Source organism: Astyanax mexicanus, chromosome 9 (genome assembly GCF_023375975.1).
Source record: "Astyanax mexicanus isolate ESR-SI-001 chromosome 9, AstMex3_surface, whole genome shotgun sequence".
NCBI classification, from domain to species: domain Eukaryota; kingdom Metazoa; phylum Chordata; class Actinopteri; order Characiformes; family Acestrorhamphidae; genus Astyanax; species Astyanax mexicanus.
The window spans coordinates 44551312-44566752 of record NC_064416.1 but is presented as its reverse complement, the minus strand read 5'-3'; the positions used below and the strand labels follow the sequence as shown (position 1 = coordinate 44566752).

At 38.3% G+C, this 15441-nt stretch overlaps 1 protein-coding gene across 1 annotated transcript in view; it reads right to left on the bottom strand.

The window, feature by feature from the left end:
* The window catches only part of trpm7 (transient receptor potential cation channel, subfamily M, member 7), a 94930-nt gene extending 81372 nt beyond the window's left edge, over nt 1–13558 (bottom strand). Inside the window, exon 1 of the mRNA XM_049483356.1 lies at nt 13412–13558. Within this exon, the coding sequence (XP_049339313.1) occupies nt 13412–13414 (3 nt within the window). The 5' untranslated portion in view covers nt 13415–13558. The remainder of the gene's footprint in view (nt 1–13411) is intronic.
* Between the last annotated feature and the right edge of the window lie 1883 nt (nt 13559–15441).

Genomic DNA, 15441 nt, shown 5'->3' with positions numbered 1-15441 from the left:
TTTTTTTAATGCACTGTTTTTGTTAGCATCGCTGCTTTTAACCCAACTGAGCCGGCCTGGCCTGAAGACTCCTGAAGCCTACAAAAGCAGATTAGCCAGAGTGTTAACAACTAGACTGTGAACGCTAAACTGGATTACATGTTGATACTAACGACACTGGTGCTGGTTACATAGTGTAAGCTCTGCTGTTTGCCAGGATATGTTCATGTATCAGGTCTATATTTTACTCTGGTCTTCACTTATGAAGCTCAGATAGGCAGCAGGTATCTCCAGGCTCCATGCAGGTCTATAAAAGCGGTCTAGCTGACTCAGCCAGGTTTAACCCCTGATGCTTACGGCCGGCCTTCACAGCGTTGTAGGCGGTTTATCTACAGAGTCGTGGGCGGTTTCTCCACAGTACATGTTGTGGTACAGTACATGTTTAGACCCAACATTGTTTTTCAGAGCTGAAGAAATCACTGATTGTTGAGAATAGGTTGATGGCAGTGTGCTGGTTAGAGTGGGTAGCTTCTGCTGTTTGATTTATACTCTGTGTGCTGTGTGTAGTTCATGCTGGTTCTCAGTTATGAAGTTCAGAACATAAGCATGCAGCCGCCAGCTCAGTGTGAGCCTTCTGTGGGTTGTGAGTGATAATAAAATATTAAAAATGTGCTTAAAAAACACAATATATAACATTACTGAAACATTTTCTATAAATTCTGATATTTTAGTGCATTCATATTTTATTGTTTTTCAAATATTTAGGCCGTATTTTTCATGCTATAAGGTGCACTATCAATGAACGTCTATTTTCTGGTCTATTTTCATTCATAGGATGCACCGGATTATAAGGCGCATTAAGCGACGCTAGTGAGAATGCCTTAGTAAACAAAACTCTAATTCCAAGTAGCACTAATTAAAACTAGCGCTGAATGTTAATCTACACACATTCCTCTCCTGAAACCTTTTATTTGGGAGAGTCAAGCCCTTCTGTTTATTTACAGTTAGCTTAGATTTCCCATATTTTGTTGAAGGATGAGCACTAGCCACAGTTAGCAAGCGCTTAGCCAGTCCAGGTTATCAGCGCTAGTCTGAGGAACCCTGAGTGTTGAGGTAAGCCATAGTGCTGTCAGATAGCGTTTCGTGCCATATAGTTTGTTTTAACACAGTAAACACACAGACTACAGTCCAATATACTCACCTGAACGGCAAAAGAGCAAGTGCTGCAGTTAGCGGCTAATGCTAATTCTCCCATATTAAACTTCTTTATAGCGCTGCACTTTAGCGGAGTGGCTTTACTGCGGCTTTACCTAACTGAGAGAATTCATACATATGTTGCACCGGATTATAAGACTCACTAATGACTTTTGGGAAAATGAAAGGATTTTACGTGCTGGTCAGAAAAATACGGTAAATATTTTAAATTCAATAAATAACATAAAAGCCTAATGAATCAGATTGAGTGCTAGACCTGTCAATAAATTACCCCAGAATTTATTGCGAAAACGTTTATTGCAATTTTTAAATATTTTTATTATTATAATATGTGTGTGTGTGTGAGGGAGGGGGGGGGATACATTTTTCTACATTGTAGACTGATATTAGTCATCTAAAAAGTGTTTTATATTTTAGATCCTTCAAAATAGAACGTCTTGCTTAGATTACAGCTTTATACATCTTGGCTGTATTTGCTTAGTCAGTTTAATGAGGTAAAATAACTTGGAATGGCTTTCAGTTAACAGCTGTGCTGAACTCGTCAAGAGTTAACTACTTGAGTTTCTTGCATGATAATGTGTTTGAGAGCATCAGTTGTAAAGTTGTGAAGAGGTAGAGCTGGTATACTTGACTGAATGAACACTAAAAACCAGCACTCACACTTAAGTCTGTTTTCTTGCCACAAACCTTGTTGTAATAAACTGTACAGAGGATCTGGCTCTCATCCCACCGCCTCCTTTAAACTACTGTCAGTCATCAACACAACACATCCCATCACAATAAAGCAGACAGAGAGTGGGACGGACTGAGGCTATGGACACAAATACAATCAGACGGCTGGGCTTTTTAATATTTTTTTTTTTGTTTATGAACTGTGTGAAGTGTGAAGGTTTGTGAAGCTTTGTGCCAGAAAGTGTAATCAATCAACTGTTCTTCACTCAGAGCTGTTGAGTAATCGTGATGCTGTAACCTACAGGAACTCAGCCTGGCTCTGAGGTTCTTTACCTCACTTCCACTAGCCTCCAGTAATTTCCCCAACATCCGTATCTCCTGATACCCACCCAGAATCTGCTACTGCTGTATACAACACTTATATAAACTATTCTGCTTTACTCAGTCACACACACTTACTAATAACAGACCGTTTCTCTTCTTTTACTGGAATTAATTTTAATTTAATTGATTTTAATAATGTACAGCCAGTATGGTGGCAGACAATGGGATAAGTCTTCACACACTTACAGAACTACAACTAAATACATTTTATATTAAGTGGAAGTTCTAATAACATTAATATTCGTAATTTAGATCTAATAACATTAATAGCCAATATATCATTCTAAGAATATTAATATTCATGATGTACCACACAGAGACAAAGACATACACGCACAGAGGCGCACAGAGTCTCACAGAGGTTCACACGGGTTCACAGATACACATTCACACACAAACACATACACACGCACAGATATGTACAGCCGTGCACAGATGCACACATGCACAGAGATGCTCAGAGGCACACACACACACACACACACACACACACACACACACACACACACACACACACACACACACACACACACAAACACACAAACACACAAACACACAAACACACAAACACACAAACACACAAACACACACACAAACACACAAACACACAAACACACACACACACACACACACACACACACACACACACACACACACACACACACACACACACACACACACACACACACACACACACACACACACACACACACACACACACACACACACACACACACACACACACACAGAGACACAGACACAGAAAGAGACACTCACGCACAGAGACACTCACGCTCAGAGGTGCACACAAGCACTGAGATTCACAGCGGTACACACACACGCAAACAGAGGTGCACACCAGTGTTGTAAGATTAAAGTATGTTAAACGTTCACCATTACATTTCTTTAGACATATTTAACCTGTAACAAGCAGCAGCAGGACAGAAGCTGTAATAGATTACATATTTCCACTCAGAACTCAGAACCAACTGGAGCTCCGGAACAGAAGTGATTTAAAACTCATTACTGACACAATTATGATTATACATGTATATACAATTATGTTACAGATTATTTAACAGTTCTAACAACATAAATATCCTAAATAAAGTTCTAATAATATTAAGATTTAAGTAATTCAATTCATATCATTAAAGTGGAGTTTTTTTAAAAGCAAGACAAAAAAATAACCTTTTAGTGAAATGGGGGAAAAAAGCGGCACAGACAATTACACATAATCAGATCGATAAATATTAATAACATTTTGCCAAAATTATTGATAAAGTACCTAAATATATCATTTGTTTTAAATCTGCAATGTCTGTTATATTTTATGTTGTTATCTTTAAATTTTGTATAAATACATACATTTAAATCTAAAAACTAACACTTCTGTGTTATTTGTGGCAAACTCTTATCTGTATGATGTTTATAAACCCTTTATGCACTTAGATTACAGATTAATTAACAAATCTCAAATGTGGTTTGAGTCAAAATGAAGTGAAAGTTTATTCACTAGTCACATTAAAAAAGGAGACAGGAAGAGAGACAAACATATAAAAATACTTTACTAATACTAATACTAAATTGTTCTTTAGAAAATTTAATCAGAATAATTGAAAACCCAAATTAACTTCAGCCTAAAACACAATACTATGTTGTAGCCTAGTTAGAGGGACAGACAGTCGAATCAGGACATCCCCGGTGTTCAGTCTCAGTGATTTGTCTGTATCACTACCTACATTTAGGGGTGAAGCGATTACTTGAGTAAATAGAGTTACTCAATTACAAAAAATGATGGGGTACTTTTTTGTGTCTCAAGGAATTAATTAAAAAAACTCATCAGACCCCTGTATTTCGCGCTGGCTACTTTTAATGTGGCACACCCACGAACAGTAAGAAGGAGGAAAAGGCGGAGGTTTTTAGTTGAGAAGCGGGAATATGGAAGCGGCGAGGGAAAAGAGATACAATTTAAGAGAAAAAAAAAGCATTTTAGGATTGACAGCAAGAACAACACAGTGACATGTATTCAGTGCAACCCGGTCTTTACCTACCACAGCAGCATGTCTTTAATGCTGCATCTTAAAATTATAACTTATCTAATTGGTAATTTATTATTAAGTAAAATGTCTCTTGTGTATGTGTAATTGCTCTTTAACCAAGCAAATAAGTTTTTAGCAGCGTACTAGAGGTGTGCTATATCATATTGTATGCGATAATATTGCCAACTTTTTTAAATATTTTTGAATTTTTTATCCTACCTCTAATTATCACATCAGGGCACAATTTTTTTTTTACTGTTTTTAGCAAAAGGAAAAATCACACTGTTCTCATTTCCCATTATATCTTTTACTACAGACAGAGTAAATCTGTTCAGTATCATTTATTTTACTTCAGTTCTGGATATATATGGAGATATTTGGAGTGCATTATTATTAGTATCATCACATTCTGGATCATTGACTTCTGTTACAAATCTGATACAATTCTTGTATTTTTTTTATATTGCAGTTAGGGGTGTGCCATATATTGTATGCGATATTAAATTTGTTTTTATTTTGTTGCAGTTTAATCTTGAAATATTTGTTTTAATTGATCGTTTTGTCATATCGGCAATAATATCGTTATTGCAAAAATACCATGAAATATCGTGATATTATTTTAGGGCCATATCACCCACCTCTATAGCATACTTAATTACAAAAATAATCGATAGCTGCAGCCCTATCTATATTACTAAAACTCCAGTACTGTAGATTCCTGAGTTTTGTGAATTGGAGTTGGGGAGAGATTCCACACTGCTGGATCTGAACCAGCTGGCAGGAGTGTCTCGATACAGTATTACAGGATAACATAACCCCCATAACCCCCCGCTACACTACAACACAGATCTCAGCCGCAGAGGGGTGGATTACAACACACACACACACACACACACACACACTTCTAGCATACATCACCTGCAGTCTCATTCTCAAAATCACACACTGACCTCTACTGTGTCCATTCCTCCCTCTCTCACCCGTATGGGCATTAGAATAAGCTGAGGCATGTGACACTCTTAAGTTACTGTGTGAGGAAAAATCTTTCCCACCGTCCCCCATAACAGGCAACCCAGAGAGAGAGAGACCTGCACAGTTTTAGTGCTGAGAGCTAACAAGTAATGGAAACAAACACCTAGGGTTAGGCAGTACAATAGTAATACCGTATACACATATAACTGTGTATTAATACTATATAATACACATATAGTATTAATACACAGTTTGGTGGTTAAGTACAGTCATTCACTTTATTGCACAGTTTAACACTCAAGTTTAACCAAGTTCTTAATAAAGTGAAATAATCATACTTGTCATCAACTGTGTATTAATACTATATGTGTGCTAGATGCTATGCTAAACTTTGTGCTATACTATGTATTAAACTGTGTGCCAGTCTTAGTGCTAAACCCTGCATATTAAATTTAAAATGTATAATGCTAATGCTGTATAAGCGTACTGAAGCGTGTATCAAAATACTTACATGTGCTACACTACAATGTAAAGGTTTTAAAACCTGAACCGTTAAACTACACAGACTCTCGAGGCGTCTGGTGGCGTAATCCCTCCACTGACCTGCAGCCACAGCATCCCTTTAAACGGCTGCCCGGCAGTAATGAGGGGTTCTACAGGGCTCAGTGAGTAAACCCTTTCATCACAAAGCAGTGTTTATTGCTGCACTGAAATCCCACTTTAATGCCAATAAAGCAGGTTTTCAGCCATGAGATCATCACACTGCTGCCGGTGGAGCTCATGGAGCTTCATCCCGGTTTGTTTACAGAGGACTACCATCTTTTTTCATATAGCGTTACTGCACAAAGACTCAGTACTCAGTGCTCAGACTATACTCGGAGTATTCCCTTTATAGTCTCAGACCGAACCCACAATACTCCCCTCAGACCGAACCCACAATACTCCCCTCAGGCCGAACCTACAATACCCCCCTCAGGCCAAACTTACAATACTCTGCTCAGACTACGCTCAGAGTATTCCCTTTACAGTCGTAGGCCGAACCCACAATACTCCCCTCAGGTCGAACCCACAATGCTCCCCTCAGGTCGAACCCACAATACTCTCCTCAGACTGAACCCACAATACTCCCCTCAGGCCGAACCCACAATACTCCCCTCAGGCCGAACCCACAATACTCCCCTCAGGCCGAACCCACAATACTCCCCTCAGGCCGAACCCACAATACTCCCCTCAGGTCGAACCCACAATACTCCCCTCAGGTCGAACCCACAATACTCCCCTCAGGTCGAACCCACAATACTCCCCTCAGGCCGAACCCACAATAATCCCCTCAGGCCGAACCCACAATACTCCCCTCAGGTCGAACCCACAATAATCTTCTTAGGCCGAACTTACAATACTACCCTCGGGCTGAACTTACAATACTCTGCACAGACTAAGCCCAGAGTATTCCCTTCACAGTCTCAGACTAAACCCACAATACTCCCTTCAGGCCAAACCCACAATACTCTGCTCAGACTATGCTCAGAGTGTTCCCTTCACAGTCTCAGACTGAACTCCCAATACTCCCCTTGGGCCGAACTCACAATACTCTGCACAGACTAAGCTCAGAGTATTCCCTTCACAGTCTCAGACTAAACCCACAATATTCCCCTCAGGCCGAACCCACAATACTCCCTTCAGGCCGAACTCACAATACTCTGCTCAGACTACACTCACAATACTCAGACTACACCAGACTACACTCATATGGCAGAATACCTTCTGTCTTCATACACCACCCAGCATGAATGCACTTAAAGTACAGACTGCTCCCAGAAAGCACTCAGACATATCTATTTTACATTCGAATTTAACAAATTAGAACATACTTTAGCTTTTTTTTTAGAACACCTAGGTTATTCTGTAATGCACAGTATTCAACTTAATATAATAAGATTACATATGTGTGCAAAGTTTGGAAATAAATTATGTTTTTCCTCGGAAATAAATGAACAAATCTTTCACAGAATACAAACTTTAAAACAGCAATGAATTGGAAAAAAAGTGTAAACAAAGATTAACTTCTTAGCAACAACTCATTAATAATATATCTTGCCTGAAATGCCTTAGCAACCACCTGTTAACGTCCCAGCAACCACATTACAACTGCTTACCAAAACTAGTTACCTAGTTCTGAACTGCTTCGGCTGTGCAATCACTTTTACTAATTAATATCAATTATAAAAGAAATTCACTTTTCCCATTGACTAGTAACGCATCCCTTCCCACCTCTGAACACGGAAATGGTTATACAAATAAAGAGCCCTTATAAAAAAGCAAGTACAGAAATTATAGATCTGCTTATTAAGCTTTTAGCCTCAATGCACTTAACAGATGCTGATAACAGACACATCAAAATAAGCCATTTTAGCTGAATCTCTGCAGTGCTGACTGTGTGGTGTGGATGCTGTAGGCGGGCTACTTCATTAGATCACTTAAACTAAAACCCCCAAAGGCTTTTAAAGTTAAAGGCCATCATTTGTACACAATGCCATATTGAACAGGAAGTCAGAGTAATGTCAACATAATTAAAGCTGAGATGTTTTGGGCATATGATGCTAGTCAGAACACGCAGGATTCAGTCCTCTGGACCACAAAACACAATTACAACGGTCATGAGCTAAAGTGTGTGCTAGCCGGAGCGCTAACGCTGCCATAATGTGTTACAGTGTGTTAATGATGTGCTAAGTTCCGTGCTAAAGCGTTTTTTTACTAAAGTAACTGGAGCATGTATGCTAAACCGTGTGCTACATCTGAGAAAGCATGCAACAGTGCACACACAAATTCACACCAAGCATATTAACATATGTGCTGATGGCTGTATTAATAGCACTAGAGTGTGCTGAAACATGTGCTACTCCCTCTGAGCTGATATGTTAGTGCACTAAAGCTTCAGTTAACATTAATGTAATGTTTGAATTTATGTTTCTGGTATAGTGTATTGTAATCTGTTTATTAAAGCATATAAATACTTCTCATATAAATGAGTGTGTGCTTGTGTACACTTAAACAAAAGCATATGCTTTTAAGCGCTGAATCGTTTATTAAACTTAATAGTAAAGCATGTGCTATAGCATGTTCTTGAAGCAACGCAAGTGCTAAAGTGTACTGCATGTTAAAACATGACAAACTGTGTGTTAGTGTGGAAAAACATGCTACAATCTGTGTGTATAAACTATAATGTTATATGTTTAGTATATGTAACAAAGTAAAAGTGCTGAACTGTATATTAATATACATATTAAATTGTGTGCTGTGGGTGTGCCGTTTATTGCATGCAATAATATCAAATTTATATCAAAATGTTCACAATAAAAAAAAAAATAACAACATATTATTCTTGAAATTGTTTTTTATGAACTTTAGTTTTGTGTTAGAATTTTGATGTAACATTGTTTTATATATTTGTTCCATTACCCTATTGTTATTTTATACAAAATCAAAGTCCTGGAGAGTTACTGTTAAGGACATAAAAATCTCTAAACGTTTGTCTATGTTTCTATTCAATGTCATATCGGCAAGCATATCAATATTGTGCTATTGTGTACCCCTACTATGTGCTACAGTGTTCTAAAACACAGAGTAAAAGGCACTAGTAGGTTAAATAACTAATTAACGTATGCTAAAATGTATGCTAAAACATCTCATTTATAACTCAACGCATCAAACACAGTCACACATCTGCAGGTTCATAAAAGTTATATTACTTATACCAGTGCATCTTAAAAATTTGAATATCACTGTAAAGTTACTTTATTTCAGTGTTGATGATTATGGATTACAGCCGATGAAAATTAAAATATTATATAAAGACCAATTGGTACTTTTGGCAGTGTGGGCAGTGTTCCAAGTCCTGCTGGAAAATGAAATCTGCATCTCCTTAAAAGCACGAAGTGATTTTTCGATGACATTCACACTTTGAACTGAATTACTAAAATAATGTAACTTTTTAATGATATCTTTTTTTTGAGATCCATTAGTGTCAGTGTGAGGTGTTTGCGTGTCATATGGACACGAACTAAGAACAAAATGTAGAAATCTTCAAGTTAAACTCTGAATGATTGTCTCCACTGTTAAATTTTAATGTGTAATGGAAAACAGAGCGTGGGAAAGGGAGGCAATCACTCTATGCAGCTTCTACAGCACAAACAGAACTTTTTAAATAAAAGTCACTTATAAACATGAAAATACAACCGTGTAAAAATACAAGTCACTGGTGGTACAGTAGACCAAGGCATAGTCACCACAACACAAGCATCACTGGTTTAAATCTCGAATCATGCTGCTTGCCATCATGTCCATCAGCAACCAGAGCCTGAGAGAGCACAATTGGCCTTTACTTTTTTTTGTACAGTACCAGTTAAAAGTTGGAAAACACCTTAATTCACTTTCTTTTATATATAAGTCATCCAAACTTTATGAAAAAAAAAAATATTATTAATTAAACAACAAAAGTGTTAAACACAGAAGAGGTAGAGTTGGTATACAGTGAATAGCCCTATTTAAGTAATGTTCTAATCCATATTATGACAAGAACTACTCAACTAAATAAAGAACTTAAAAGAATTTAAAAACTTTGGAAGTATTCAAAGACCATCAAAAACGTTATAATAAAACTGGCTCTCATCAAGACCACTCCAAAAAATGAGTTACCAGCTTCAGAAACCACAAGTTAACAGATTAACCCCAGATAAGAGCACCTTAATGCTACTTAAGGTATTTTGGTTTGTTTAACACTTTTCAGTTACTACAAGATTCATTATGTGTTACTTCATACTTCGTCTGGTTAATATTCATTTACAATGTAGGAATTAAAGAAAAACTCTGAATGAAAAGATATGTCTAAGCTTTTGACTGGCATTGACGTAAATATGTGTGTAATGTGTGTAAATGTATGGGTATACTACACACTGTATTTTTCGTAGTATAAGGCGCATTTAAAATCCTTTAATTTCCCCAAAAATCGACAGTGCGCCTTTTAATCTGGTGCGCCTTATGTATGAATTCTAACAGTCAGGTATTAAGGAGCAGTAAAGCCACTCTGCTGAAGGACAGAGTTACACAGGAGTTTCAGTAAAGTTTCTCCAGCAACAAGGCTGGAGCATTATTAGCATTAGCCGCTTAATGCAGCATAACGAGTGTACAGGACTGTAGTCTGCATGTTTAGCGCGTTAAAACAAGCTACGTGAGACTGATAGCGCTCTGGCTTACGGGAACACTGAGGGTTCCTCAGTGTTGGGCATTTACTAGCGCTAAGAGCTGCTAACCGCGTTAAAATATTGGAAATATAAGCTTATATATAAACTGTAAATAAACGTAAGTGCTTTAGTCACTCAAATAAACAGTTTTAGATGGGAAATCTGTGTAGATTAACATCCAGCATTTGTTTAAAGTGTTACCAAACTGAAAGAACTGAACATCTGCTGCTAACAACTGACAGCATCCAATCACAAACTGCACTTTCTCTCTCTTCTCTTCTCTCTTCTCTCTTTTTGTCCCGCAGGCACACCCAGTGTAGTAGTTCTGTAGTTGTCAGAGAGGTGAATGGAGTCTTTCAGCACGCTCTCACACAGTCAGCTAAATCAGGTACGCGGTTCACAGAAAGAGAAGACTATAGAGGAGCACAGCTCATCACCTGTCCCCCCCCACTGACCCACGCTCACGAACACCACCATCCAACCATCAAACACTCTCCTACCGACTTCACACACAAAAAAACTAACCAACTAGCAGTTCCCAGATGAGGAGCTGCGGGGTAATAACCTGTCGGACAGTCTCAGGAGGGAGCATGAGGGTGGGCGGCATGCTCTGATCTGCACAGTCGGAAGAAGTCATGGAAATGTGGAAGGATTAAAGGCCGTGTAATGATTTACAGCACCGTCCTGAAGGATCAGGGTCCTGCCAGCACACCTTCAACCTGGCACACGTGAAGAAAAGAGAGAAAGTAGCAGCATATACACACACAGTCACGCATGCCTGAGCAAAATTCTTCAAGAGAGCAGAATGTTAATATTAAGAGACGTTATTCCGTCTTTGTAGACTGAAACTTGAAGTAAGTAACACAATGTAAATCATTGTAGCAAGCAGATCATTTACACTTTAAAGCATAAAGATAAGTTATTATGACATAATAAAATACAGCAGATGATAATAGACTGTTCAGTATTAATTGGGGTGTGTCATATCGCATTGTACGCAATAATATCCGCAACATTTTTGAATATCCTTATTGCAAAATTACTCTTATGTGATATTATTTTAGAGTCATATGGACCATTAGTAGCAAAAAAATAAATAATAATAATTCACACTGTTCTCATTTTTTCTATTAATTATCATGACATCTTTGATCATTGACTTACTTACGTACTCACTGTTATACTCTGGTGAAAAGCTTAATTAAGACTGTGCCCCATCATATCGTACACAATATTATCGCCTATTTGAGTGCAGTCTCAAAGACCATCAAACGTTATGATGAAACTGACCCTCATTAGGACCTCCCCAGGAAAAAGAAAGAGCAAGAGTTACCTCTGTTGCACAGGATACGTTAATTGACATCTGTTACAATCTAATTCAGTTCAAAATGTGAAACTCATATTATATAGATGTATTACACACCGAGTGATCTATTCTTACAGCCAATGAAAACAAAAAATCTATGTCTCAGAAAATTGTTATATTATATAAGACCAATTTGTTCTTTTGTCAGTGTGGGCAGTGTGCCAAGTCCTGCTGGAAAATGAAATCCTCATCTCCAAAAAAAAAAAAAGTTGTCAGCAGAGGAAAGCATGAAGTGCTGTAAGATTTTGTGGGAAAACTAAACTGCACAGACTTTAGACTTGATAATAAAACACAGTGGATCAACACCAGCAGATGAGACACATGTCTCTCCAAACCATCACTGATCATCAGTAAATTTTACTTTTTTTTTGAAAATCAAGAAATCAGAGTCTGGAGGAAAAGTGGTTAGACACACAGTTCAAGCTGCTTGAGGTCTAGTGTGAAGTTTCCACAATCAGTGATGGTTTGGAGAGACATGTCATTTCATTTTCCAGCAGGACTTGGCACACTGCCCACACTGCCAAAAGTACCAATTGGTCTTATATAATATTCTAATTTTCTAAGAAACAGATTTTTTTCATCAACAATAAAAGAAATAAACGTGTAAAATAGATCTATATTGTACGTGTAAAATATCTATATAATATATGAGTTACATGAGACACATAAAAGGCATATAAAGTCTGTGAGTAACACAGTGTGTGAGACACTGCCCCATAACACACTTATAAAAAATAGCTATAATCTTCATGTAATCATGTTTCAAAATGTTATTGTTCACTTCTCAATTACAGCCTTTCACAGCCCTCATAAACCAGCAATCTTCAGCACAGTAACCTCAGGATAAAGCTACTACCGACTTCCATACGCATGTTTACATCACTGAACAAGCAGCACGAGCTGTCAACCGAACTAAACAAAAGCACTAACTAGCGAACCTGCATCGAAGAAGACATTAAAGCGGTTAAAACGAGAGAAATTAAGAGAAAGGTTCAGGTTTACCCCTAAAAAGGCTAAAAGATACATGGCTCAGCATTCATGCACACAGAACAGCACATCTGGCTGACTTCGAAGTTCGAATTATTCCGTTCCACCTTAAATGTCAAATCACTTCCATAGACTTACATTCTAGCGTCCACGGGGTTTCGGTTCATCTACAGTGGTATTTAAGGTGGAACGAAATAATTACAATCCAGAGCCCAACACAAGTTCAACCGCGTCGGTTAACCTAGCATGGTAGCGGAGAAGCGGGCACAGCGGACACGCCGGAGCTTTTACACCGTGACAAACCCTCCCGGGCCGGACCCGCGCTCATTCTCATCCCGCTAGTTAACCTAACTCTCAACCTGCTAACGGAAGCAGGGGGCGGGCGGTAGAGAGAGCCCGGGTCCCGGAGCCCGTTTCCCGGAGCCCGCAGGCTGTCATGAGGCGCTATTGTCGCCGGGTCTCCTGCCACGCAGCTCGGCTAACGTCCCCCCGGAGGCACCGGCAGCGGCGCCGGGCCGGGGCACCGGAAACACGCGAAAGATTAGAAGCCGTACCATTCTCTCCACCGTTGGGGCTCAGCGCTCCGGGGACTTCAGCCATCTACGGGCGGCGGGGTCGCTGCTGAAGCCCGGCTGCGTGTCTCTCATTCCGCTGCGGATCCGCACTGACGCACGGCGCGTTGCCTGCGCGAGGGTCAGCTGAGTCAGCCCGCGCGCGGTCACGTGAGCACAGGCGGGGGATGTCGGAGGAGCGAAGGAGGAGGGGCGCGTCCCAAACCGAGGCTGTAGTGAACGCATTTTTTTTTCATCAACTTACTCTGTAGTTAGAAGTAATTAAAGATACTAGTGTTTAAAATACTTATGGAAGTTTAATAATCAACAAGTAAAAATGTAAAAGTACTGGTTTTAAAACTACGTATATAGTTAAAAAATAAAAGTAATGTAAAATGGGGAAAAATGCCATTAAGAACAAAAGCTTAGGCGGCACCACAGAGTCCTATAGTGCATTACCCCGCCCCCCCCTACCCAAAACACATTTTTCTAAATGTCATAATGACTATAATGTTATATTAAAATGTTAATGTTGATAATATAATTTGGGATGCACTAGGCTGTTCCCTGTTTCAACTCAAAATATATGCTGATTGTAAGTGAATGTATTTTAGTAGAATAAAGTAAATATATTACAGCTTTGTTGGACTGGAGTTTATCTGGAGTTCTCTTGAGTCTCTGCACGGATCATCTTCATACTAGACTACATACTCTGATATGTTCTTGCTGGAGTGTGTGTGTGTGTGTGTGGGGGGGGGTTGTATGTGTGCAGGTGTGATGGATCACAGTATAAACCAATAGGGAGTCGGGATGGTGTATGTTTATACATCCAATCACAATCAGACTCACTCTATCTGGATGGAGAGATTTATCTGGATGGGGGTTTATTGAAGAATGAAAAGCCGGAATGAAAACGAGCTGAAATGAAATAGGAGTAATGAGGCTATTTTTAAAATGTAAGGAGTAGAAAGTACTTAATAACACAACACCTCTGAAACGATACAGAGTGTGACATCGCTTCATATTAAAGTGATACTGTAAAGCATTGTTGTGACCAGACATCTCAAGTTGCAAAAAATAATTTCAGGGAGGTACCCCCGGTGCTGGATTTGGACACTCCCAACCCCCACACTAAAGAATACCAAAGGATAATAGAACTTTACTTTTTGTCAATTAAAATTTTGTCAAATAAAAATCTTGGAATTTACAGCAAAAGTTTTCAAACCTCAAATAATGCAAAAAAAAAAAAAAAACCCAAGTTCATATTCATATAGTTTTAGGGGTTCAGAAATCAATATTTGGTGAAATAACCCTGTTTCCATGCATCTTGGCATGTTCTCCTCCACCAGTCTTACATACTGCTTTCGGATAAATTTATGCCTTTACTCCTGGTGCAAAAATCAATTCATCAGTTCATCATTTTTACATGCTCTCTTTTTTTTCCAGAACTGTATATATCAAATCAAATCTACAGTCAGTGTTTCAGCTCCTCCATGATCGTAGCCTTGCTTCATTCATACAGGATGTGGGTTTTGTTAAAGTGAAAGTTCAGTGTAATGGAAAGATGACTAAGATGGAATATTTGAGTTTTATTTTAAAATGCAGCTCACAAGTAAATATTAATATTCATATTAATACTCATCTAGCAAGAAAAAGAAGGATTAACATTTGTCTATATTGATTTAATTGGGATTTTCTTACCTTTAAATGTTCCTTGAAATTAAAGTGGATTCTTTTTAGGCTGAGAGAGTATTTACTATATAAAAAAAGTAATTTATCCTGGACAGGGATTTGTTTACTTTCACCTTTAAAAATGTGTTGTACAAAGGTTGCAATGTTGATTTTATTTTATTAAATATAGTTCAAAACTGTTTATTAGGTACAGGCTACCTTTTGAAGTTTTACACTTAAATTTACACACATACAAAATTAATGTTTTTGTTTTTTTTACATAGTGAATTTAAATGTGAAGACATAAATGCTATACAGGAACACATGCAGAATTATTTTGCAATCGTACTGAGTTTTTGTCT